This window comes from Mus pahari, chromosome 20 (genome assembly GCF_900095145.1).
Source record: "Mus pahari chromosome 20, PAHARI_EIJ_v1.1, whole genome shotgun sequence".
Lineage (NCBI taxonomy): Eukaryota > Metazoa > Chordata > Mammalia > Rodentia > Muridae > Mus > Mus pahari.
Genome location: NC_034609.1, coordinates 3,273,447 through 3,301,229, shown reverse-complemented (window position 1 = coordinate 3,301,229; position 27,783 = coordinate 3,273,447). Strand labels below are relative to the sequence as shown.

At 44.7% G+C, this 27,783-nt stretch overlaps 1 protein-coding gene across 2 annotated transcripts in view; it reads right to left on the bottom strand.

The window, feature by feature from the left end:
* Slc10a7 (solute carrier family 10 member 7) overlaps positions 1 to 27,783 on the bottom strand; it is a 234,269-nt gene that overhangs the window by 59,790 nt on the left and 146,696 nt on the right. For both annotated transcript variants that reach the window (XM_021220146.1, XM_029532633.1), the window contains exon 6: positions 10,101 to 10,136. In XM_021220146.1, the coding sequence (XP_021075805.1) occupies positions 10,101 to 10,136 (36 nt within the window). The remainder of the gene's footprint in view (positions 1 to 10,100; positions 10,137 to 27,783) is intronic.

Sequence of the window (27,783 nt, the reverse complement as noted above, 5' to 3'; positions counted from 1 at the left end):
GGTGGAACATCAATATGAACTAACCAGTACCCCCAGAACTCTTATCTCTAGTTGCATATGTAGCAGAAGATGGCCTAGTCGGCCATCACTGGGAAGAGAGGTCCCTTGGTCTTGCAAACTTTCTATGTCTCAGTACAGGGGGATGTCAGGGTCAAGAAGTGGGAGTGGGTGGGTAGGGGAGCAGGTCAGGGGGAGGGTATAGGAACTTTCGGGATAGCATTTGAAATGTAAATGAAGAAAATATCTAAAAAAAAAAAAAAAAAAAAAAAAAGAATGGGCTGTAGATGCCGGGCAGTGGTGGCACATGCCGTTAATCCCAGCACTTGGGAGGCAGAGGCAGGTGGATTTCTGAGTTCGAGGCCAGCCTGGTCTACAGAGTAAGTTCCAGGACAGAGAAACTGTGTCTCAAAAAAACAAACAAAACAAAACAAAACAAGAATAGGCTGTAATAAACAAGCCTGTAGGGCATTTTCTTAATTAGTGATTGATGGAGGCAGGGCCCACATTGGGTGTGGGGCCATCCCTGCGCTGGTGGTCCTGGGTGCTACAAGAAAGCAGGCTGAGCAAGCCATGGGGAGCAAGCCAGTTAGCAGCATCTCCACCCCCCCACCCCCCACCCCCACCCCCCACCCCTGTCCCCATGGCCTTTGCATCAGCTCCTGCCTCCAGAATTCGGCCCTGTTGGAGTCCCTGCCCTGCCTTCCCTCAGTGATGGACAGTTACCTAAAAGTGAAATAAGTCTTTTCCTCCCAAGTGCCTTTTGGTCCACAGTGTTTCATCACAGCAATGGCAGCACTGACTAAGACAGCAGCATAAACTATTTTCTAGTGACAGGATGGAGAGTGGAAACTTCTACCACAGGCAGCCAGTTATAAGCCATGAATGACGGCTGAAGACACAGGCTGCTCCAGCGAGGACCCCTCCTTTCAATGGACTCCTATTAAATACAGTTGGAATCACAGTGATGGGTAATTAACTATTTCTCTAAACTTCTTTCATATTCTTGACTTCTGTTTACCCAAGTAAGTGTTTAGCTCCTTCACAGCAGTAATTATGCTGTGTCTTATGGAAACTGTAAATGTTCAGGAAATAGTAACTAAATGCTGAAAATTGGTCTTAAAACTGTCTCTAAAGACTCAAGTTTCCTAGGTATAACCAGAAGAGAGTTTGACTGAGGCGGAACACACCCTACCCTGCCATCCTTAACAGTCTGGTCAAATTCTAAAACAGTTTGGGACCTGTTTTCCCATCTAAAGATGGCGCTGTTTGCCACATTCACAAAGACCCTGTACCGACTACTAAGTAAATGTCACCCTGCCTTCCCCACTACCATGGCGTAAAATGAATACCGACTGTTAACCTGATATGATCTGGAACCCTGAACAGACAAGCCTGCAAGCAAGTCTGTGAGGGATCATCCAGGTTAGGTTCACTGAGGTTGAAGACTGGGAGGGAGGCTGGGTAATGGTGGGGTGAGTGTGGAAGCCCTCCCTCCCGCCCTCCCTCCGCAGACTAGGAACAGGAGAAAGCAGCTAAGTGCAGGTCTTCAGCTTGTTCTGCAAGCTCCTGAACGGAACAGACTATGTCCCTGACCTACCTGTGAGTTAAAAGAACCCCCACCCCTTCCTTACATGCTTCTGTCAGCGTTTGTCATAGCAGAAAGGAAAGTCACCAAAACACTTGGAAAAACAAGCTGACCTAAGAGGTGTGATATGAGAAAACAGGCCCGTGCTGGGTTTAAGAACTGTTGAAAGGGAATCTAACAATAGAGAGTCAGATCAACAAAACATAGATAGGTAGTTGGAAATAGGCTGGCATGCATGCAGTGTCTGTACATATGTCAGAACATGGAAGTGTTCCATTGCCACAGGGACTTATAAATATCCATCATCAACTTGATGAAGGCCCAGTCCTATGAAATGGGTTGATGTAATAAAATTAAATGTTATCCTTTATAAGAGTTGCCATGGTCATAGTATCTGTTCACAGCAGTAAAACCCTAAGATACCTTCTCAAATGAAGTTTTCTTTTTGGTATAAAAATTCATGTAAAAATCAACCTCTGGACTATGAAATGCTTCCTGTTTAAGCAATTTTTAAATTATGTGTGATACTAAATTTTCTGCCCTGACTTCTAATTATCTATGCATGCTTCCTATTTTTTTGCTTTTAAACCATAAGCTCTGTGAGGCAAGGATCAATGCCTGATTGATCTTTCAAATATTCACAGTGTACAGTTAAGTCCTCATACATCGAGTAAAATAATGGATAGATTATTTAATACTGAAAAAAGTGTAATTTAATTTCCTAGCAAATGAAAGGTCGGGAGGGCTGTCTGGGGCAGGCTGTGAAGCTGTGCTGGCTCCCAGATGCTCGCTCTTCACTTGAGCCCCTCACTGACTAATCCACTGCTCACCACCACACCTCTACTTTCATCGAGAATTTAGAAGCACTAGGCACTGGAGATAAGGTCATGAACAAGGCATGCAGACCCCTGGCTGGGTAGAAGTTAAACCCACTGGACACCCACCACTTACACATTGCTCCACTAGGGAAGTTCCTACAAAGACAGCACAGACTTGAGCGTGGCGTGGCCGACTGGACTGAGAAGCCCTCCTGCTCTGTGGGAGGTCTGTGCTTGCTCCCCCCACCCCAGCACCTAGCTCAGTCCTCCTGCTCTGTGGGGGGGTCTGTACTTGCTCCTTCCCCACCCCCAGTACCTTCATCTATGAATCTATAATAACCATGTGGTCCATGTATTTCATTCTTCAAGTTCACAAGAAAAGATCTCAAAGCCTCTGGCTCTGGGAGGTCTTGGTGGCTTGTAAGTTTCCTGGGACACTAGCCCCCTCCAAGGCAAGGTCACCGAGAACCAAGAAAGGCACTGTCACTCTCAAGACTACCCTCCTAGTCCTGTATCAACAAAATGGGCACTGATGTAGATCAGGAAACACGTTATCCTCACTAGAAATATCCCAGTTCACTCTTTGGACAAATGGATCTATTGTTTTATGCAATTATCAACTAGAAAAAAAACTGAATGGCTACCATGACAGCAGTGACCAAAACCAGATTAAGGTTGTATTCTCTTGTGACTTTACAGTTTAAATGGGAAAGAGAGATACAAAACAAATGAGTGAGTCATTAAGATGCTGTACAGTAATAAATGTTGAGGATAGTATGCTTTGGTTAATCTTATGTGTCAACTTGACTGGGCTAGTGGATGCCCACACAACTGGTTAAACACTACTTGGGGGTAGGCCCTAGATGTTTCTGGAACAAATTCCCACTCAACAGATCAAGTGAATACCCATCTCATAGGTGCGGGTAAGTCAGCAGCATCTAATACATGAGATCCTTCATAATTCAACAAGGCAAAGGAGGCGCAGCGCTGCTACTCCTAAGCCAGGACACATGTCCTTTGTTCTTGGAAATAGGGTCCCTAGATCTTGGGCCTCTGGTCTCTAAGAATCCCAGCACCCACAGCTCTGGTCCTCAGAACTTGTGATTTGAGGTATGGTTGACAGTGACACCATTGGCTCTCATGGTCTGAAAGCTTTAGACTCAAACCGAAGCATGTTACCAGCTTCTTCAGAACTCATCTAGACATCCACAGCCAGGAGCCAGCTCTCAAAGGAACCTTCCTCATGAAGATGTACACACACACACACATACACTTATATTAATTTTCTCTAAATAGAGATAGTAATGGAGAAAAGTAGAGATGTCTTTGGTTGGTTCTGTTTCTCTAGAGAGTCACAATTCAAACAGTTAAGCACAGTAGTACAAGGGAGAAAGAGGAAATGTGTTACTTTATATGAAATAGTTGGGAATCTCTCTCTCAGGATGCCATTTGGCTGGAGACCTGATGAGGCTAATGAAGGGAGGCACCTAAGAGAAAGAATCGAAGTGAGGTCAGCAGCAAGCATGGAGGGTAAGGATGGTCCAGCGCCGGCCGGGGACCGCCCGCTGCCACTGCACATCAGTACATAATGACTTCCGCCCTCCTGACTCCTGCACACCCTAGCGGCTCGGCTCTTGCTTTTCCGACCTGACTTCCCACTGCTCTGCAGTCTGACCAGTTGCTTTTTTTTCTTTTAAATCTCTGTTCAGGTGCCAGGGATCATCATTACAGATGGGTTCTCTGACTAGGAGGCTGTGAGCGCCCTCTGTGCACCAGGGCTCTTGTTCCTCTATTCAAAGAGCAAGTCCAATGAGTCTTCATTTTAGTTATGAATCCAGTTTCCCTTCTATGACTAGATTGCTCATCTTAATACAAATAGGGAACAAATTTTTTCAAATTAAAAAAAAAACCCTCTCCACCCTTTATTAACTTTGTTAATGTTTCTGTATCCTTTATTTTAAAATTATCCCCAATGTTATCAATTAATCTTAATGCTTTTTCTTTCATTCTTTCCTAAGCACATTTCAACCAGGTTTTGATTATATAATTCTGTGCAAATATCTTTTGTTAAGGCCCCCAATGACAGCCATCTTCTTAAACCAATGGCCAGATCATTTGAACTGACCCACACTCCCTATCATTTATCTGAAACACATTGCCAGCTACATCCCAGGCGTCAGATCTCTTGATTCCTTCCAGGCAAAACAGCAATCCTTGGTCTTCTTCATGGATGTCTTAACTCTACAATATCCCACAGCTTGACTTAGTGATTTTCTTCCCTCCTTTGTCATGTTTCCCTTGGTAAAACTCGACATTTCCTTGATGCTGAGCTCTTCCCAGTGAATATTTGTGATCAGGACTGGACCGGTATGAACGCAGTGGATTATGACTGGGCCCTGGATTACAGACTCACACAATCAGTTATCTGTGTCTCTGCTTGGATGTCTCGAAGGCAGCTCAATGTAAATGTGCAATCCTGGAGTCTCTGTGAGTTCCTTTTGCATGCTGAACCCGTCCTTGTATTATACGCTGTAACTCCAACACTGCACAGGCTTGGGCTTGATGTTTCCTCTGACCTTTCCATCCCTTTCAGTTATATGTGAAAAAGTTTTATTGTCTCAACTACTTCCCACCAGACTTTCAACTTCTCTGGTCTAAACTAATAATCTGTCTTGCTATGAAACTCAGTAGCTTTACAATGGCCATCCGGTCCCCACCATCATCCTTTTATAGCCCAGATATTCTCAACCCAGTGTCCAGAAGCAGGAGGCCAATTGTGGTGGTGTCCACCTAACACTCAGGGGACCTAGGAAGGAAGGTCAAGAGTTCAAGGCTAGCCTGGGCTACACATGGAGTCCATGTCTAGAAATAATGGAAAGAATAAACAAACAAACAGACAAACATATATCTGAACATTTACCAAAATTCATACAGCTATTTCCTGTTTCTTTCAAGTCAACCCTCCATGTCTTTGGTTTTACATGATGTGGTTCTGGCTGTATAGGTGACACCAGAACACTCGGTTCTCTATCTCCTGTTCAGTACGTCTGAGCTTATCGCCCAACGAGAACAGCAAGCTCCTCCCACCCCTCTCTGCCCGTTCTCAGTCCCTTTGTTCTCTTCTCTGTCACACTCACATCATTTCTCCTTAGTTGTTTCTTTCCACTATGACATAACACCATGATAGTAAGGAGGCATCTGTTCTGTTTGCTGCTCTATCCATGGAGGAAGGCATTCCCTGGCATATAAGAATTCAACTTGCATTATAATGAGTAGATTTAAATATCATTTTATTAAGTAAATACAAGATGGAGTGCAAGTGGGACAAGGTGGAGTTTAATTTTAACGTCTATATATTATAGAATATATTAGTAGAAACTAATTATATAAGAGAAATTTCGATAATATATAAGCAGAGAGGAAATGTGTATAGACTATGTCATTACGTACACAATGGGAGAATTGGGCTTATGTGGGAGTCAAGTCAGTTCATCCACAAAAGCAGTAGAAATAAAAGGACTCTGGTGGCAGACGGTGGCACACGGGGTCTCGTAAACTTCCTGTTTCTCATCTGATTTCCTTTCTGCATTAGTTGATATGAAGAGAGGCATTAAAGATAAGAAAAAAATGTGAAATGATTCTCCAGAATCAAAGAGGGCTGTGGCGGGGAGGTCAGAGAACTGTCAGTCGGTTGTCATGACTTCGCGTAGGAGCAGTTATCACATGAAGGTGGCTCAGCATGTTCAGGTACATGGGCAAAAAGGCGCAGAGCTGGTGTTGGCAGGACTGGTGTGTGAGGTTTGATCTGTTGCTGTTTTGTAATGCTAAATTCTGTACCAGAAGGTCTGGCTAGACCTAAGACTGAATTCTCATGCTTACAGGCTTTTGTTGTGCAAACCTTGCTCCTTGACTTTAAACTATTGGATAAATAAAATTGGTGATAGATAGCCAATTCCTGGAGGGATTAGAGGTGGGTGGGTTTGGAGTGACCTGGTTGGAGAAGGGGAGACCAGGGAGAGATGGAGGAAGAAAAAAGAAGAGAGGAAGCCTCTATGAGAGGAGAAGGGTGGTGAGCACGTGGCCAGGATAAACAGCACGCATATGGATTACACTGCTGGGGAGGTGCATGCAGCACTTAGAAGACTAGATTAGGGGTGACCCTGAGCAACTGCCAAAGCCAAATAAGTAACCATAGTCGGAGTCTTATTTATTTGTAAGCTAGTGGGGATAAGCCTACAGTGTTCTACTACACTGGTGATGTGCGGGTGAATGCAGAGCAGTAAGGGTGTTGAACAAGGCTGTGATGTGGTCAGTAATGAAGGAATCATGGTCAGAGAGCAGGGGCTAGAGGAGATGGGGCCTGAGTGTGTAGGGATAAAGATAGGGTGAACATGATAAGACACTGAAAAATGACCAGCTCAAAAAGACTAGGCAATTCAGTGAGCTTGAAGGATGTTGGAGTCGGGCATATACCATGCATGCAGGGAACTTCTGGTCAGACGGGATGCTGGCAAACTTAATTATAAAGAGCCTGCCTTCCGGGGTAGTTGGCTGAGGTAAGAGGAAGGTAAGTTTGCTGGGCTTGGCATCTGGGATTTCAACCATGTGAAATCTGAGAACATCAGTGAGGAGCCCCAGCGCAGAGGACAGGGTCTCGGCCAGGACAAGGGATAGGCTGAAGGACAATTCTTGACTTTGCTGCAAGGCTCTATGGCAGGAAAGGTGTGACACTGGAATATGCATCAGAGGACAGGCTTCAGCAGGAGCAAGGCAGTGAAGGGAAATCCTGAGAGGATAGCAGTGCAGGGAGCTGAGGTTTCACCCCCAAAGCCCACACTCCTTAGTAACCGTGCTGGAGTAACAAGCAATTCCCAGCTTTAAAGTATGCAAAGGGAATTTCCAGGGCTCATTTTAGTTTGTGGAGCTCTATAACGGTCCACAAGCTGGGCAAGTTTAAACCAGTGAAAAGACCACTTCACAGTCTGGAGGCTGCCGGTCTGAAACCAAGCGCAGCCATGTTTCCCTAGAAATGTGTCTACAGACACCCTCTGTCTTCTAGACCCTGCAGACTGCTAGCAGCCCTTGGTATTCCTTGGCTGGTAGATGCTACATTCGGATCTCTGCCTCCATTGTCTCATGGGGTTCACCCGTGTGGCTCTGTCTCTTTGTTTTATGGAGACACTAATCACATTGGATTCAAGACCCCACCCTCTTCCAGTATGACCATATCTGAACCAATTACATCTGCCATTACTGTTTTCAAATAAGGCCACTTTGGGGTGTTCTGGAAGCTACGACTTTAACAAACCTTCTTGGGAACAATGACAACTCAACCCATATTAGGGTGTAGAGAAGGAATATATGGTTTTTAGGGAATGTTTTTGTATTTTAAGTATCTCAGTTATTTGTCCAGCTCAGTAAATAAGACCCAGAACCCAAGCGTTTTACAAATTCTCACTGCAAAACTTAAAACATCCCAACAGGCAGAAGGACTCTACCAACCTGAACTAAAAGTCAAGTAACAGAAGCAGCTACTGAGGTGGGATGGCGCCATTGAGCCAACGGGGAGAACCCACCGCTTGGAAGGGAAGCCCCGCTTCCGGGCTGTCAGAGCGCCTTTCGCTAGTCTGAGTATCTCTACTTTAAGCCGTCAGAGCAACTGAAGTTCACAAGCTCACAGTTGTGAGTGGCAGCAAGCTTGCAGTAATGTGATGCTGAGACACTCATCAGCTGAGAAAATGCCTAGCTAAGACTCGCAGATGGAAAGAAGGGTAAGTGTGGAGCTCTCCTGTGGGTCTCTAATCAGAATAGAGTGCCACACATTCAAGATCTCAGCCACCTAGCTGTGACTGAAAGTGTCCCCACGCTGTGTGTGTGTGTGTGTGTGTGTGTGTGTGTGTGTGTGTGTATGCGTGCCCTTTGAGGCCAAACGTCTTTTCTATTTGTTCTCCACCTTGTTTTTCCTTATTATCCGGAAGCTCCCGCTTTGGCCAGGTTGGGCAGCCCGTGAGCCCTGGGATTTCCCTTCCTGGCACCAGCATTACAAGCCTGTGCCTTCACACCTGGCATTTTATATGGGTTCTCGGGCTCCAGCTGAGGTCCCCGTGCTGGCTTCCTGGCAAGTGCTTTACACTAAGGTAGTCCTCCCACCTCCAGTGCTCTTCTTAAGTAAGTCACATGAACAAGGTTTCCATATTTGGGAATGTACGAGGCCTAGGCAATGTGCCCATCACAGTGTGTGTGCCAGGCGCTGGGCTCGCTCCCTGCCTGTGACTCTCAGATTTGCCTGCACTTTTTTACCTGCTGAGGGCTGTTTCTGGTATGCCAAACCTTGGTCAAAACCACTAATGGATAATTCCAGCTCCTCAGATCTAACGGGCAGGTAGGCACACAGCAAGTCGTTTCTTCTGAAGGAATGCAAATAACTGGACTCGATGCGCATTGCACAATTGCAGGAGCCCAGATGCATAAGGTTTGTTCTGCTGAGGGGAGTGATTTGATGACTCTTCTGACCTTGGCAGATCAGTGCCGGCATTTCAGAAGGCACGGTGAGGCTGTGGCTTATTACTTGAAGGTAATGGTTTTCATGAAAGATGCAGAATCCAACTGTTTGATAGTATATCTAGCCCCTTCTCCTTCCTACACAGCTGGTAAGAAATGAAGTCCCTCACTCTATTACTCTAATTGAATTCCAACTTGGGTAATTATACTATAATTAAATAAATTTTCCCCATAGTTTTAATTCACTGACAAATAGTGCTAGTCAAACGACTTCATTTCATTCCCAGACACGCATCCCCACTCCATTTCCATGATAAGTGGAATGATTTATATTTGGAAGATGTGTGTCTGTGTGTGTGTGTGTGGAAGAACCGCACAGTTCATAAAATATTTTAGGTATCATTTATGATTACATATGCTTTGCTCAGCATGAGATAACATTAATTTCTATTACAATCTTTCATCTAATTTCTCATATGCTTAGTGCCAAAGGAAATAAGACAGTCAATTAGCATTTCTTGTTTTCAGAACAACTTTGGTTGAGTTACCCAGTGGCCTGTATCTACTTGGACTTTGGCTTTGCCCCTTACAGCACATGCTACTGTCTTTGGGAGATGGATTGCATTTAGTGTTTGTTTTAAATTTTACAAATGGAAATGCTGTGGTAGAATTCCCAAGATCAGGGAGCAAGTTGCAGTAACTATCACCTTTGCTCTCTCAGCTGTCCCCTCTCCTAGTACAAGGTTCTTTTTCTCAAAAAGGTATCCAACACTAGTCACTATTAATTTACTAATAAATTAAAAAAAAAGATGACCAGTCCATGTGTAATCCATGCCATAGGTCACTGATTTATGATAATTTAGTGATTTATCCAGGAGTTGGTGGTCTAATCAGTAGGACCAGATGCTGTGCAGTTTTCCTGTGCCTCAGGGCTAATACTCTGGGTTCTGCTAGGAGGGGGGGTCTCAGAATATGACACCAGGTTGCACAGAGGAATCCAGGTTTCAGTGTTACTATAAGGACTGACCTTGAAGGCTTGAGGAAGGCTTTAGGGAGTCACGGCACTAGGGTGCAAATGCAGGGCCTTGGGAATGCTGGGAAAGCCATCTACCACTGAGTCATATTTATAGCCCAATGGATGGTATTTAATACAATATATCAATAGAAGGTAAGAAAGGCAATATGGAAATACTCACAAAAAGCAGCAGGAGCACTGGAGTCACAACAATGCCCTGAAAAGAACAAGAGAGAGAGGTGATGACCATTTGGTGGCCGAGAAAGAATTCTTCTTCCCCAGCTTTGATGGCCATCTCAGTCCTGTTTAACAAAACGAGGAGGAAAAGATGGCTCCCTACATCACGTTAATGTCCCCTTAATGATTATTTATATAAGGCAATGTTAAAACTACAACCACCCAACGAGCCTTAAACTTAGCTTTCCCCTGTCTAAAACCTAAATTTCCTTCCCTGTGGAATTGTCCCGCATGGTGGAAGCTGGCGGACGGCAGGGCTTCCCCTTCGAGGCTTCCAGTCTAGCTTGGGTAAAGAGCCCCTTTTTGAGAGAAGACAGGTGGTTCGGTCCCAGTTGGGGTCCTCTCCTGAGCAAAGACCACGTCGGCTGTGATGAATGAGATGTCGTGATTCTGTAATGTGAACTGATCTCCCCGAGGAAATGAGCTGCGATCTCAAAACTCATTTCACTTGATTAGACTCTGTGTCTCCATGGTGGGAAGAAAGTCTTTCATCTAATTCAGCCACACAGGACCATCTCTGTCCCTCTGCCTCCCCCAGGCAGAAACGAGCAAAAGATTTGTTTTCTCGATGACAGGGAACAGTTTGAGGCTGTTGTCAATGAGGCAGGATACAAGCTTTTAGCTTCCTTTAAAAGTATGCTTTTGAGTTGGGAGTTAACATGACAGGGTTCACTTGAGAACCCAGATGATGGCGCCTCTCTTAGTTCTTCCTTTATGTCTCAGAGCTTCCTTGTGATTTACACAAGAAAAAGCATTTCATATTTTTATTAATGCGCTCTACTTGAGAGCTTTAAATTTTAGAATCTGAATATGTGTGTGTGTGTGTGTGTGTGTGTGTGTGAGAGAGAGAGAGAGAGAGAGAGAGAGAGAGAGAGAGAGAGAGACAGGGAGAAAAAGAGAGACAGAGACACAAAAAAGGGGGAGAGAGAGACACACAGAGACAGAGACAGAGACAGAGACAGAGACAGAGACAGAGACAGACAGAGGGAGACCAGGGCTGTCCCTTTCACCGGTCAACAGTCCCTTGGCATTTACAAGGACATGCTCAGTCTTTGCAGTGACTGCACAGCTGTAAATACATACTACAGGGACAATGATTGTAATGATTTTTTTAGATTATTCTCATGTGAATATCCCTATACAGACTTGGCTTATTATTAAATAATAGAATGAATATAGTTAATTATGCAAGCCTAAGCAAATGGCAAGAGGACGCAGAGCAGTTTAAACCAAGGGTCGTACTTTTAAAATCTAATGGTTACAGCGCATGGTGTGGCTTATCAATTCCATGGGTTTCTATGAAGCAAGTTCTCACTAGAACATTTGGCTAAAGCCAAAACAGTTTTAACTTAGAAAGACTACTGTTGGGCTGGTGAGATGGCTCAGCGGGTAAGAGCACTGACTGCTTTCAGAAGGTCCTGAGTTCAAATCCCAGCAACCACATGGTGGCTCACAACCACCTGTAATGGAATCTGACGCCCTCTTCTAGTGCGTCTGAAGTCAGCTACAGTGTATTGTGTATAATAATAAGTAAATCCTTGGGCCTGAGCGAGCTGAGTTGACTGGAGTGAGCAGGGTTGACCAGAGTGAGTGGGCCAACCAGAGCGAACAAAGGTCCTTAAAAAAAAGAAAGAAAGAAAGACTACTGTTGGACTGGAGAGATGGCTCAGTGGTTAAGAGCACTGACTGCTCTTCCAGAGATCCTGAGTTCAATTCCCAGCAACCACTTGGTGGCTCACAACCATCTGTAATGAGATCTGATGCCCTCTGTTGGTGTGTCTGAGGACACACTCATATACATATAACAAATAAATAAATAAATCTTAAAAAAAAAAAGAAAAAGAAAGACTACTGTTCATGGCTAAGTGATCCCCAATAACAATAATAAAGTAAAACAGGGTACTACACTTTATTCTTAAAATTACATTTACTTTGTGTGTGCATGTGCACGCATCTACTCCAGGGCCTGTGTGGAAATGAGAGAACACATATCCTCCTTCTCCATTCTCATTCTCCTTCTACCCTGTAGGGCCTGGGATCAAATTCAGCTGTAAAGCTTTGGCAGCAAGTGCCTCTACCTGCTAAGCTGTCTCAGCAGCCTGAAAAGCTGTCAGTTGAGGAAATGCTTCCATAAAATCAAGCTGTGGGGCATTTTCTTAATTAGTGATCAAGGGTGGGAGGGCCCATTGTGGGTGGTGCCATTCCCTAGGCTGGTAGTTCTGGGTTCTAGAAGAAAGCAAGCTGAGCAAGCCAGGGGAAGCAAGCCAGTAAGTAACATCCCTCCAGGGCCTCTGCATCAGTTCCTGCTTCCTGACCTGCTTGAGTTCCAGTCCTGACTTCCTTTGGTGATGAACAGCAATGTGGAAAGTGTACCCCTTCCTCCCCAACTTGCTTCTTGGTAATCATGTTTGTGCAGGAATAGAAACCCTGACTAAGACAGGTATATATTTAGAGTTTGGATGGAATTTCAAGCCATACAAAGTAATATAGAAGTGAAAAATATCCAGCTGTTGATCACTCAACTTGATGTCATTTTAGAAATATTTATCAAACATCCAATTAAATGCCACCATGCTTCTTCATTGTGGATTCATGGTGAGTCCAACATAGCGCCTATGTTTCAATAGCTCATAGATCAGTAGGGCATACTGGTCTAGATTCAGTACAGAATGAGCTGTAAGGCTAGATATTCTGATGTCATTTACCTTTGAGAGATTTTATGATGGAAGAGAAGCCGAGGCTGGGAAATTAACAGAAAGTGATCTGGCAGAAGCAAGGGCTAGCCCAGGAAGGGAGAGGCACTACACAAAGCCGTAAGAGGTTGTGGTGGTTGAATAGGTTTGGCCCCCATAGATTCATGCGTCTGAATGCTTGGCACACTGGGAGTGGCACTATTAGCAAGTGTGGCCTTGTTGGGGGAAGTGTGTCACTGTGGGGGCTTTGAGGTCTCAGATCCTCCCTGCCTTTGAATCAAGATGTAGAGCTTTTGGCTCCTTCTCCAGCACCGTGTCTGCCTGGATGCTGCCATGCTCCCCATCATGACAATTGATTAAATCTCTGAAATATAAGCCAGCCCCAAGGAAATGTTTTATGTATAAGAGTTGCTTTGGTCACAGTGCCTCCTCACAGCGATGAAACCCTAGGACAGAGGTTGAGCAGGAAAGTACGGAAATGTGTGAAGCTGAGCAGACAGAGACCCGAGGCCTCAGAGGCCTGCGCTCAGTCTCAGCAGCAACTGCAAGCCACCCAGGTAGAAGGAGTTAATGGTAAGTGTTTGGTACATGGACCTAAACACAAACAAAACAGAAACTTATATTGTGCTAATTACGTCTTGTCTCCAGCACTAGCAGCACTTCTAAGAAACAAGCATGCCATCATGCCATCATGTCATCATGACAGGTTAAGAACTTTTACCCAGGAAAAAAGTTGAGCCCTGTCACTCGGTGACGTTCGTCTTGTGCTAGAGGTAATGCATACTAGCTATCACAGAATGCCTGGGCTCCTTGTTCTTTCAGATGCCCATTTCATTTTTCTGTATAATAACCAACAGGATTAGTAAGACCATAGGACGACTAATGCTATTGTGCTCTGGCACACTCGTGTGTTTTAAACTGTGACCCTCCCTGACAGACGGGGCCACGTTACCCTCTAGCTCTCCTTCCTGCCTGAGGAAAGAAAGGATTTGAAAAGCTAAGCCACTCAACACCAAGGTCACATAGCAAGGATGGCAGAGGCTGGATGTGAGCCAGCATCATCCAGTTCTAAATCTGCTGTCCACTGGGAAGCAGCTCTCAACCACCAGCGTCACTTCCTGAAGAATTCTACCACAGCGCACACGCAGAAGCTGCCTATGACCCCGGGTGATCCGTGACACCCAGAGACGGTCATTCTGGAAAGAGAGCACAGGGATCTGCAGGTTTCTCTGGGCAGACACTCCAAATACGCAGCAGCCAATAGACTAATCTCTTAGCTTCTACCAAGGACTAGCAATATTTAGTTCTGAGGTATTAAAATTTGTTAGTGGACAGGATACTCTGGCTTGGCTGTTCCTCATTAGTTTTCAATGAGAGCTGTTCAAGTTCATTAACTACAACTGGTTACTAGACAACGCTGAAACCTCTTTTTTTCAGTTGTATTAGGAACCTAGTCATCGCCAACGCCGTCAGTTGTGATATGAACACTATTAAGTTTGGGTGAAGTCATCATATTTATTACTAAACGCATAACAGTTCATATTTATGAAGCACTCATGTTAGTTAGAGCTTGTGCTAAGGGCTTTATGTCTGTTATTTCATGAAATCCTCACAACCACTATATGAGCTCTGTACTATAAAAATCCTTAAGTACAAGGTAAGGAGTTGAACCTTAAACACAGTAGTTGAATTGGGGGACATCTCTCTCCTTAACTTCATAGCCTATACTTTTGAATGACGGTTATACAGTCTTTTGGGGCACACACCATGGCTCGTGGCTAAGGTATTTGCTATCTGATGACGCAGGAGTTCAGTGGGCAACACCCACAGAGAGGTGCAAGGGTGGGCAGGACCCACAGAGAGATGCAAGGGTAGGCAGGACCCACAGAGAGGTGGAAGGGTGGGCAACACCCACAGAGAGGTGGAAGGGTAGGCAACACCCACAGAGAGGTGGAAGGGTGGGCAGAACCCACAGAGAGATGCAAGGGTGGGCAACACCCACAGAGAGGTGGAAGGGTGGGCAGGACCCACAGAGAGGTGGAAGGGGCAACAGATTCTTTGGACCTTGTCCCCTGACCTCCACATGCTCACTGTGTCTGGCCTCTACTCCCCAAATTATATATAAATTAAATTAAAATTTAAAATCTTTGTAATAAATATTAAGCCATTTCTTTGGAGTTCTAGTTTAAGGGTTAAATCAGAGAGAAGCTTATACTCAGCGCCTTTTAATGAAGTGAAATAAACTGTAAGGGGAGCCACTGTGTGATGAGCCCTACAAAGCTCAGGTTTTGCAAATACCAGTGTTAAAGGTGGAGGGGTACTCAAATTTTAAACAGTGCCAGCAGTAAGCACTGAAGGCTAGAAAGTCGAATAGATAGGGTTTACAAAAGTCTTAACGTTTTCTTCCCTTTCTCCTTCCTAAGTAGCTCCTCTCAGTGGACAGTCACTGCACTTCCTGCAGAAGGCGCCAGCACTTCTGAAGGGTCAGGGCCACACCAAAGTCTCCTGCAGCTCCTGTGTGTCTAGTAAAGCCTTCTGCCTGCAACGCCTAAGAACTCAAGCCATGACGGGATGGCTTTCATTGTCTCCTGAAAAACTCCCCCAAATCCATTTCCGCTGCTTTAGTGAGTCGCTGTGTGAACACAGTCTACTGACAGCAGGATAGAGATGCTCAGGGTTGATGCTGACATTCAGACAGACGCAAAGGAAACGGAAATGAATGTCTCATGGTATGTTTCATAGAAAAACCTATGAAGAGCTTTTGCTGTAACAGCTGTAGTGATCTCAGTTACTGATGTCTGAGGTCAGTCCCCACAGTTCTGTATAACTTGACAACCAAAAAGGACAGCTCTGCAGAGGATCCTGGGACCTGTAGGTCTAGCCCTCACTTGCCAAGCTCCCCACAAGCCACGGGAGCCGAGTGGCCATGTCTTGGCCAAGGAACCACCCAGACAGCACTTGCTCTCCGCAGTCAGGGGCCTGGCTAAGGGTCCAGTAAGAGGGGAAACACTTTCTTAAACTAACCTCAGACCACTACCACTGTTTGCCTTTCCTTGCAGCAATTTAGTGGAGGCCCACCTTCCTTCCTCAGGGGGGCCTTTTTAGTTGACTCCGGTGTGGTTAACTAGAATCCTGGCCTCTTAGCTCTTTCCTCTGGCGATTCGAAGCAATGCTGCTGTTAGTGTCATTAAATCCTCCCTGTTTCAAAGTCTTTCTTTCTGGGCCAGTTTGGAGCCTTCTTCTAAACATACTCTCACCAACATGCTGAAATCAGACCCACTTAAGAGAAACGCCCTGAACCTTGGGAATGAAACAGAAAAGGAGCAGCTGTCCTTGGCGTGTGAGGCTGGAGCCCACTGGCCCACTCTAGGACTCAGCTTCCTGAACACTCTTAGCGTCCTTGACTCCTGTTTATATCAGTTGGTAGCCTGACTATGAAACACACATACTGAACATAAATGATTTGTCTTATAAGGAAAAAAGGCCCTAAAGGTTATTGTTTTATTGACCTGTAATAAAGACTAACCATTTCCGTCTGTAATAGAAATGCATGCAGCATGTTTTTCTGATGGCCTATATAAATATCCACGATTGCCTCAAAAGCTATTTGCCACCTGGTGATGCCTTATTATCTGTGTGAGCCAAAGTCCAACCTATTTATTCCATACATGTGAGGAAATCATGCTGTCAACTTTTTGAAAATTAAACTTTTGCAATACCTTTCCTTAGAGCCTTGAATGTATATTTGTGTACAAAATTAACTTTAAAGTTAACAGTTATGATTTCTCCAGCTCTCTGCCTTTTACCTTGTGGCTAACAGATGAAGATAATAGCTGGGAAAAGTTCATCCTTCAGGAACAGCATTGCAGTAAGCCAGGGTGTAACTAGTGGTTCTGGCTAACAAATGCAAAGCACTAAGTGCTAAAAGGGTGGTATGGGCAGTTCCGAGGATATCTACATTTAAATGAAATGGGCAGGATCTGCAGTCAAGGATGGGCATGACACCACAAATATCGACAACAAACTAGTTCAATGAGCTTCTCTAAGGACAAAATAGCCTTTTGTGGAAGTGTGTGTCTGTAAGCAGAGCACTCAGATACTGGGGCCAGCGTGGGCTAAATGAGTCTCTACCTCCTCCCCCCCCCCCCAAATCAACAAACCACCTAATCAAACAACAATGACCATGGTTATCACACAGCCTGAGAGAGAAGCACTAGCTCTGTTAGATGCTAAGGTATATAGTGGCAAACAACACAAACGCATCCCTACCTTCCGAGTCTTCAGAGACCAGAGACAAGCATCTATAATTATGTGAGGTGCACACAAAATGAGAGTCTCAGAGAGCTCAGAAAGGACTCGGGAGGGGTGAGGAGGCAGGAGAAAGAGGAGGAGGAGGAGGAGGAGGAGGAGGGAAGGAAGAACCTGTCAAAATTGAAACTGCAGTGGCAGTGCAGTTGGGAGGGATGATGAAATTAAAAATCCAAGGTCACGGAATGGTCTCCTAATCAATCCATCATGGTGTTTGGGCTTTGCATCAGAGATGGGTGATTATGGGACAGGAATCTGTGGTGGCAGTGTGCTGACAGCTGAGAAGAGATGGAAACAGAAGATGGAAGGGAAGAATCCAGCCTGAAGGCCGGTCCCTCCATACTCTAGGCAGAAGCTGCTGTGAGCTAAGGGGAGGGGATTGTAGAGATGGAGACAGACAGAAGATGGGAGAGGTCCTTGAAGATGGATGACTGGATCAATTAGCTGCATGTGGGGGACACTGATGAGAAGGAAGGGTAATGTCTTAGTTTTCTGAGCTAGGAGGTTCTTAACCAAACAGAGGCCCACAGAGCCAATTACTCAGCCAAGATGGCCACAGCGTAGCCCTGGGGGTGAACTTTGAGGTTTCAAAAGCTCAAACCAGGCCTCGTTTGCCCCCTCTTTCTTCCCCCTCACCCCCTCTCTTCCTGCTGCCTGCCTATTCAGATGTAGCTGCTCGTTTTCTTTGGAGAAGACAAGTGTGAGTAATCTGTGGGGCCTCCAGTGGGGACGAAGCACTCCGGTGGGGACGCAGCAGGTGGCTATCTGGGCTGAGCATTGTGTCCAGTCTGCGAACACAATGACTGAGTCCTCAGCACACCGTTGGTTGGTTCTTGCTACAGAGGAGAAGTTAAAGATACGAACGGAAGGAATACCACCGGCTGAAGCTTAAAGGAGGCCCAGGAGGAAACCGTTGGATTGAAATGGCCAGGAAGGGACCAGAGAAGGAAGGGAAGGGAGCAGAGGAGGGAGAGAGGGAGGAAGACAACTCTTTAGGAGCTAAGCCTCCTGGGCTAGAGGCAAAGGCTGTGGTCACTCAGCAGAAAGACCGGCTGTCACAGAGAACGACAATGGTCGTCTCACCCACAAGTCCAGTGAGCGATGCCAATGGCTGAGGGCTTCAGCACAGGAAAGAATACTGCTTCACTAGGGAACCTGGCTCTGTTGTAATGGGTACAAGGCAGACGAGCCCTTTCTCCTGGGGAGATTCTATTTAAGCAGCCTTAAAAAGATCATGAAGAATATGGGGGTGGGCAGTGTCTCTGCTCCAAAAATATACTAAGCCACAAGACAGTGCTGTCTTCCAGCAGGGGAAGTGCCCAGTAACTTAGTCAGCACTGAGTTAATTAAGCACATTAGCAAGCTTCCCTATTGCCTTCTTCAAATATAGTCACGGGGCCAAAAGCCTCACACAAGGAAAGGATAACCAGATAGCCAGCCACTTTGTAATGACAAATTACATTGCATTCCTCTCTACATCCCTCGAAGGGAACACTGATCCTTGGGCACAATCACTCAAATAAAGTACGATTTTGACCAATGGAACTGATGTTCAAGTCACAATTTCTTCTTTTGATTTTTAAATGGAGTAATCTACCAAATGTCCCTTTGAAATCTAGACCTTAGGTAGACTGAGATACGGTCTTAGACCAGCAACAGTGGGCTGTGCCCCAGATCTATTATTTCCTAATCTTCCTTTTGCAAGCTCCCTGGGTAATCTGTAGGTGTGGATATTTGGTCAGTGGATTTCGACCGTAGACTGGCCAGATTACGATCTGACGCTTCCCTGTGGGTATCACTCCATTTGACTGTTGTACCTGGAAAGCAGCCAGGGACACCAGGTAAACAAACAGGAGTGGCCACAGGTGCCCCGGAGGCAAAGGCTGGCAGACCTCTGTGCCTTAGCATTGCTTTGAATTAACAACTATATTTCACAAAGAGAGACGAACAACAGGCTACTCTCTGATAACTAGCTTAGTAGGCCCATTCGAATCCCTAGACTTAGTAGGCCCATTCGAATCCCTAGACTTAGTAGGCCCATTCGAATCCCTAGACTTAGTAGGCCCATTCGTATCCCTAGACTTAGTAGGCCCATTCGTATCCCTAGACTTAGTAGGCCCATTCGTATCCCTAGACTTAGTAGGCCCATTTGTATCCCTAGACTTAGTAGGCCCATTCGAATCCCTAGACTTAGTAGGCCCATTCGAATCCCTAGAATACCTCGACACATTTCTTTGCCACTCCTTATCAGCCACGTGTGATTAAGCGATTGTTACTCTTCCCCCAGATGGATGTCACATGACTTGTAAGTGGGGCATACGATTCCTCCTTCTCAGGTGTGCACGATGACGATGACGTCTGCTGCTGAGTCATTCCTTGGCTGTCAGAGGTGGGAGTCAGCAATCACATTCACTTTCCTCAGACTTGGTTAGGTCATCTATCCAAGCCAGCAGACACAGTCTGCTTCTCTTGGGACAACTTTCCTTTTCTCAGATTGAATTCTAGCATTTATGACCCAAAGATGGCTCTCCTTGCCTGAAGATGATGTGGAAAGGAAGGGCCAGCAGGAAGGGAAATAAAAATGCCAAACTGAACAAACTGAATTTAGGGTTCTAAGTCAAACTTGCAGAGTGGATAAAGGACAAACACAAAAAGAAAAAAAAAAGTATGATTTCTCTCTTTTTTGTTTCTGTTTGTTTGTTTGGATGTGGGATCAAACTTGCTATGTAGCCAAGGCTGGCGTTGAATACCTGATGGTCCTGTGACCACTTCCTCCTATGTGCTGGATTCGGCCACTGTGCTTGATTCTCTTTTTACTTTCAAGCTGAGTAATTACTCGTTCTCTCTGGCTATGAGAACTCACCATTCTGTACTAAAGAGTTAGCTGCTAACCTGGCCTTTCCCAGGCAGATCAACAGGAACAAGGACAACTGAGGTCCAGTCAAAGCTTGCCGCACTGTGGGTGTAGGCATTCAGGGTGGGTCTGTGCTTTCCAGAGAAACTTCATTAAACCTTCTGAACATTCACAGATGGAAGACACAGTAAGTAAACCGGGGAGTGCTCTACTTCTTAAGTAATTCTATGGAATTCCTTATCCATAGGCAGCAGGCCTGGGAAGCAGGAGGAAGAATTAAGCGAAGGATTAGTTTCTGAGCCGAGACTACAAAGACATGGGCTTCTGGAGCCAAGGCATGTTCTTAGCTGCCCAAGTGAATTTTGGCCTGCAGGCCTCCTCTGTGTGCACATAGCTGCAACGGGAGGGATTGTAATGTGCCTTTCCAGGGGACAAGGAGAACAGTTCTCCATCTCATCCATAGCACAGCAAATACTACAGACAAGCCTGCTTTCTCAATGGCAAGAGGTGGGTTCCTTACGACCTGGTAGTTTGCCAAAGCTTGCCTGACCTGAAAAGCATCTGTAGGAACTTGTGGAGCTTCCTGCTTTAGGAGACACACTCACCATGGCTACTCTTATAAAGAAAAGCATCTGATTGGAGCTGGTTTATAGGTCCAGAGGTTTAGTCCGGAATCATCAGGCTGGGAGGTATGGCCACAAGGAGGCAGACAAAGTAGTAGGGAGGGGGCAAGGAGCTGAGAGATCTACATCTGAATAGGCAGGCAGCAGGAAGAGAGGGCAGGAGGGGGAAGAGAGAGGGGGCAGACTAGGCCCGGTTTGAGCATTTGAAACCTTGAAGTTCCCCCCCCCCCACGCATCCTCAAACAAAGCCACACCTCCCAATAGTGTCCCTCCCTGGTGACCAAGCACTCAAAACTAAGAGCCATATGGGGAACATTTGTACACAAACCACAAGTGTGTGCAGATACTATCAGGAACCCAGAGGCCAGCATTTACTGAGAAATATTATACAGTAGGAACTGTGCTACGTGCGTGCTTTTCACTTCATACTCTTTCACTTAAAATCCAAGACAGTAACTTGACAGTTTGCACAGAAGAAGCAGGAGGCTTACATGGCTAATGGCTACCTTGGAAAGGCGGCTCCAGGACAAGAGTCACAGTAAGGGCTGAAAGGTCAGCATGGAGCTCAAGGAACAGGAGAAAGGGGCTAGAAAAAAATGAGCAAAGGAGAAAAAAAGTGTGTTCTCAAGACGTAAGATAGTGACACAAATCAAACTTCATTTACATATAAGTATAATACACTCAGACATATAATGTCCCCCATAAAAGGTGTTTTAGTAACAATGTACTAAATAACCTCTTATATCACGGGAGTAACACTGGAACTACATTCCCACTGGCTTAAAGGATTACACATATATTTGCTAATCACATCTTTGGCATTTACAAGAGAACAGTGCCTGGCTGATGCTAGGCACTTTTTTTTTTTTTTTTTTTTTGCTGGAGCAGTGACTGGATGGGTGGATGAATGAATGAATGAATGTCCACAAATGCTTCTCTGAGAGAGCAGCATATCTACCTAATAAGAAAGACACTATCTTAAGTGCTTTAAGACTCATAAATTAGTAATAATGAGTCAGCTGATATATATTGACTACTTGCTAAGTACATATCCTAAGCTGTTTTATGCTTTTTATACACATAACTCATGCAGTCCTTAAACATACTTACGACACAGTATTGTCTGGCTTTCATTTTTACAGACAAGAAAACAGAAATAGACAGGAGAAGTATACAGAAATTTAAAAGGGCAGGATGGGGTGGAATGGGAAGCCATGGTCTCGAATCCTGGGTATGAGCTGTCAGAGGACTTACAGAATGGAGGACATTAGAGATGACCGGTACCTCCTTTTATTCACCATGAAACGAAGGCCCTCTCGCACCACAGGTGTAGTTAGTAGACGCACAAGAACTAGTGGGCAAGGGGACCACACCCATGCCCAAATCTTCATTTCTTATGGTGCATGTGTGCTCAGGTAGACACATGGAGTAGTCTACATGCAGAAGAGCGGAAGGTCATTTGCCTGAACTTATGATTTGCTACACACACACACACACACACACACACACACACACACACACACACACAGAGCAAAAGGAATGGTAGATGGGGGCATTACAACAGACTTGGAGCAGACTGGAAACAGACTGCTGAAGAGAACTAAATGGTACAATAGGTGCTCTCTCCCGCCTGCCTCTTAAACGAAGCAAAACAAAACAGCCCAGATGCTAACACAGCTAGGGAGGAACATGTCTACAAAGTTCACAAAAGGTAGATGTGTGCATGGTGGTGGCTATGACAGAGCGATGGCCAACAGGGACAGAGAGAAGGCAATGGGACGAATGGGGGGAAATGTGGACTCCAGGGATTTAATTCAGGCCTCTAGATGCAAGGGAGACGGAGGAGAGGGAAAGAGGAGGAAGAAGAGGAGGGAGAAGAGGAAAAGGACCTGGCGTGGTGGCGCACACCTTTAATCCTAGCACTCGGATGCAGAGACAGGTGGATTTCTGAGTTCGAGGCCAGCCTGGTCTACAAAGTGAGTTCCAGGGCAGCCAGGGCTATACAGAGAAACCCTGTCTCGAAAAACCAAAAACCAACCAAACAAACAAACAAACAAACCTACTGTTCAGATTTATTCCAAAGCTTTAATATACACAGACAGGCAGAAGAGATATCTGTTCGTGTGAAATGATGGGCTTGGCGAAGCTACTCTAGTGCTTCTGGACGTCTGACTGGCAGCACACTCTGCTTCAGGCGCTGGGGCGCTGATCAACGCTGAATAGAGACAACTGCATGCCCTCTGCCTTGTCTTGTGCATCGTGCATCAGTAGTCTGGTTTACTCCAGTTTTTACAATATTCCTTATCAGAATCACCCCTCCAGCAGAGAAAACAAATCCACATTTTTACTCTGAGAGGTTCCAGTCCACAAATGATGAATTAACCAATGCCACTAAGAAATATCCCCGCCTCCTGTGAGCATCACTGGTCCTCACTCTTCCTCCCCCCCCCAACACAAAGGGGAGGGTTCTGGTACCAGGCTGTCTTTCCAAGGTCAGCTTCCTACTTACCGCCCACCATCAATGACAGTTGAGCATCAGTTTCTACTTATTGCACATGATTTAAAATTAAATAATCGTGGGTAGGAGGAAGAAAACCAACAGCCCTGGAATATCAACAACTTAGAAGTGATCTCAGAAACAGAATCTCTCTGGAACAGTACTGCCGGAGGCTTCGCTGAACTGGAAACAGGAAGTGAAGCAGAGACTGGACCAGCAGAGCACTAAGCTTGCAATAACTACCAAACATCATTTTCGGGGAGGGGTGAGGGGTATAAAGAGCTGAACAAGATCACCTCGCAGTTGGGGCTGCAGAGCATCTATCATGAAGTCTGAGGGGCTGGGTTTATGGCTTCAGAGTCCATGGAAAGTAGAGAACAGTAGCACCTTTGTAACCTGAGCTCCCTGAGGCTAGATGCGCGGCTCAGGGGCCAGTTAGCCAGGTATCCACAGCAGCAAACCACAGGAAAGCCAAACAAAATCCTCTGGCCTCCACATGTGGGATGAGTGAACCCCAACACACACCAACACCATACACACAAACATACCACACATACATACACACGCCATGTCCACAAGCACAGACTTAACTGTGTTAGTTAAGAAAATGCAAATAAGTTCTGGAAAGAACTACTAAGGTATTAGACTTTCATTCTGAAGGTAAGTGGTTAAAACAGCAATGAATCATTTTGCATAATCACATACAGCAAATTACCCTTAATGTCTCAGCTAAGACGCTTCCCAATACAATCACTTCTAAGTCTTAGTGGGTTTTGTAAATAAGTTGTGTGTGTGTGTTTATATATGTACATGTAAGCTAGTTCTCCTGGCTTGGCTCTATCTACAGTCACACCATATATTTACCGGTTGTGTGTGTGTGTTTATATATGTACATGTAAGCTAGTTCTCCTGGCTTGGCTCTATCTACAGTCACACCATATATTTACCGGTTGTGTGTGTGTGTTTATATATGTACATGTAAGCTAGTTCTCCTGGCTTGGCTCTATCTACAGTCACACCATATATTTACCGGTTGTGTGTGTGTGTGTATGTAAGCTAGTTCCCCTGGCTTGGCCTCCTTATTTTGGTAGAAGTGCTGGGGTCACAGACACGCACACTCTGCCTGGCCTTGCCCAGATGTGGCCCCAGGGGTGACACTCAGGATGCCAGCTTTGCAAAGCTAGCACTTTTATCCAGGGAGTCTGCTCCTTGCTCTCATTTGCTTTTGTTTCTGTTGTTAGGATTTTAAGGCAAGATCTTTCTATAGAGCTGAGGGTGGCTTCAAATTCAATAGTATTTCAGCTTCTGCCTTCTGAGGGCTGATGTTACCACAGCAAGTTAGAAATTTATTTTTAAATGAATTGTTACAAGTATTTCCATATCTTTGGAACTCAAAAGTACCAGAGAATAAAAAATAAACACCAGAAAAATTGCAAACATGTTTAACTAGGTCTTTACGGAAACTGAAAAATCTATGTCAATATAATTTTCCTACTTCCCCAGTAGAGGGCAACTTCTACACACTTGATAGTTAAAAAACAAAGCAAAACTAAACACCCCAAACCAACCCTCCAACTTCAAGTCTATGCACATCACCAAATCAGCAAGAGCCATGACCCACTTAAAGCAAAACAGTGCAGCTGAAGCTCATTAACTGATCCCTCCTGCCAGGCGCTCTACATGCCACCTATAGAACTGATCTCTCCTGCCAGGCGCTATACATGAGACCTATAGAACTGATCCCTCCTGCCAGGCGCTNTACATGCCACCTATAGAACTGATCTCTCCTGCCAGGCGCTCTACATGCCACCTATAGAACTGAACGAAATAGGAAGCGAGTATACCTAATGGACAGTTAGCATGATGATCAATATAATTACAACTCCAAGACCTTCAACCACAGCAGACATCAGTTCAAATGACAGAATTATCAGTAATTTTAATATAAAAGGAAACAGAACACTGTTCTTATTACCTATTGTGACTGAATTTTGGTGTGCCTGATCTATAAGTGAGGCTCAGGTGAATATGTTTTCAATAAGAATAACAAAAAGAGAAACAGAAAAACTGAACACGTTCAAACATTTGAAACATATATGACTGTTTTTGATATTATGAAATCAGAATTAATTCTTTTTTTAAAGATTAATTTTATTTTATGTATAGGAGTACACTATAGCTGTAAATGGGTGTGAGCCATCATGTGGCTAGGAACTGAATTCAGGTCCTGCTCACTCTGGCCAGTACCGTTTGCTCTGGCCCAAAGATTTTATTTATTATTATGTCTAAGTACACTGTAGCTGTCTTCAGACACACCAGAAGAGGGAGTTGGATCTCATTATGGATGGTTGTAACCACCATGTTGTTGCTGGGATTTGAACTCAGGACCTCTGAAAGAGCAGTCAGTGCTCTTTTTTGTTTGTTTGTTTTCAAGACAGGGTTTCTCTATATAGCCCTGGCTGTCCTGGAACTCACTTTGAAGACCAGGCTGGCCTCGAACTCAGAAATCTGTCTGTCTCTGCCTCCCAAATGCTGGGATTAAAGGCGTGTGCCGCCACCACCCAGCTGCAGTCTTAACTATTGAGTCATCTCTCCAGCCCCAGAATTATTTCTTATCAGTGCTCATGTGTTAATGACAACAGGCATAAGGACATAACTGCAGCTACAGTTACGTAGGCAACCTAAGTAAAATCCCACGATATACTTTCTCATGACTGTGTTGAGCTGCATGCATCAGCTGGACACAATGTCGCATGTTCTCATTTCTTCCTTCATTCAATAACTTTCTTTTTTAGTATATGTGATGTGCTAAGTGTTCAGATGCACGTGGGTATGCATGTATGTTCATACATGGGTGCTACCATGTATATGGATGTATGTGTCCATGTACATGTGTGCATATGGAGGCCCGAAGTTGATACTGGATGTCTTACTCAATTGCTTTTCACCTCTTTTACTGAAGCAGGGACTGTGGCTGACCAAGAGGCTCACAGATTTTGGCTGCTCCACGAGCCAGTGCGTCCTGGGATCACCTGCCTGTGTTTCCCACCTTTGTGCTGGGATTCTAGACAGCCACCATGCCTGCTTAACTTTTATGTGTGTCCTGGGGAGTCCCAGTGCTGGTCTGCACACTTGCGGGGCAAACCTTTAATTGCCTGATCCATCCACTTTCTTTTTGGGTGCTTACAATGTGAGAGACACAAGTTAAGGATACAGATTGATAAAATTCTCTCCATTCTTGTAGTTTATATGCTAAGTAGTAACACTCCCCCAACATACACAACATATAATAAAGTTTTCTAAAAGGGAGAACTTACAAGGCAGATGGTTACCCATCTCCTAACAATGATATCTTGATTAGAAAATTAGTGTTTTCAAAATGGATGGCTATTATAAAGAAAAACTGAAATGCTTCCCTTGCACAAAATAGCACAGGGATCCCATTAGGAAAAATTTAGTTGTACAGAAAATTTAAAAGGATGAAAAGCAGAATTTTCTAGTACTCCACTAAATCATGAGATTGTTTCTAATGAGTCCTTCCAATAACAAAGAGCACATCAGAATCCATCCATCCTGACCTCCCCCCAATCAGGTAGCAAATGACCCAGACCCACAGCTGTCTTAGGGACATCATATCATACGGACTGCCATCATATCGTACGGACCGCCATCATATCATATGGACTGCCATCATATCATACGACTGCCATCATATCATACGACTGCCATCATATCATATGGACTGCCTGGAACTTTGCCTGTTCTTTCTCAATTGTGTTTCTTAATGCTCTTTCCCCAAAAGAGTATTCTTCTATTTGACTTATGTTATTATGTTTTATAGACAGAAGTCATTTCACTCCTCTCTGAGTCCTCTTGATTCTAATATAAAAAGTGAATCTATGATTTTCCCTGAAATTGGTAGGCTCTGTGGTATACACTGTTGGTTGATGAACTTCAGAAGCAGCCTGGGAATATAACCTTCAATTGCTTACAGAGAGACAAACAATAAAAGGGGGAAGGCATTTACCCTGGACAGAGCCCACAGTAACTTCATCAGTCTAAACACAATGCAACAATTGTCGACAGTTTCCTGATGTGAGCTGGAATAATAACCATTTCTTAAGTCAGGAAATCTACATAACAGATTTTTTGTACAATCTACTTAAAATTCCAATCAAGACCCTTGTATCATTGAGTTTGTAATACTGCTTAAGCCACATACTTGCTTTCATGACTCATTCTATGAAAATTTGAGCACTGGACTTTTTAAATGTATAAAACTATGCAAAGGAAACCCATGGCACTAGGTGGCGCTGTGGGACCTTGCAGGGCAAAGCAGTACCAGAAAGTTCTGTGCTAGACAAATTGTTATGGTTGGTTCTGTGCATATAAGTGCACATTAAATATTTTGTGTGTATTGTCCAATGCCACTCTCAGAAAAGCAGTGCAATGCTGAAGCAAGTTCGGGAAGACACAATCTCATTTCTAATCCCTTGTCCTAATTCCTACCTCCTTAAATTTTTTTTTTTCATATAATGAATGCATTTTTGTTTTGTTTTGTTTTGGTTTGGTTTGGTTTGGTTTTTTCGAGACAGGGTTTTTCTGTATAGCCCTGGCTGTCCTGGAACTCACTTTGTAGACCAGGCTGGCCT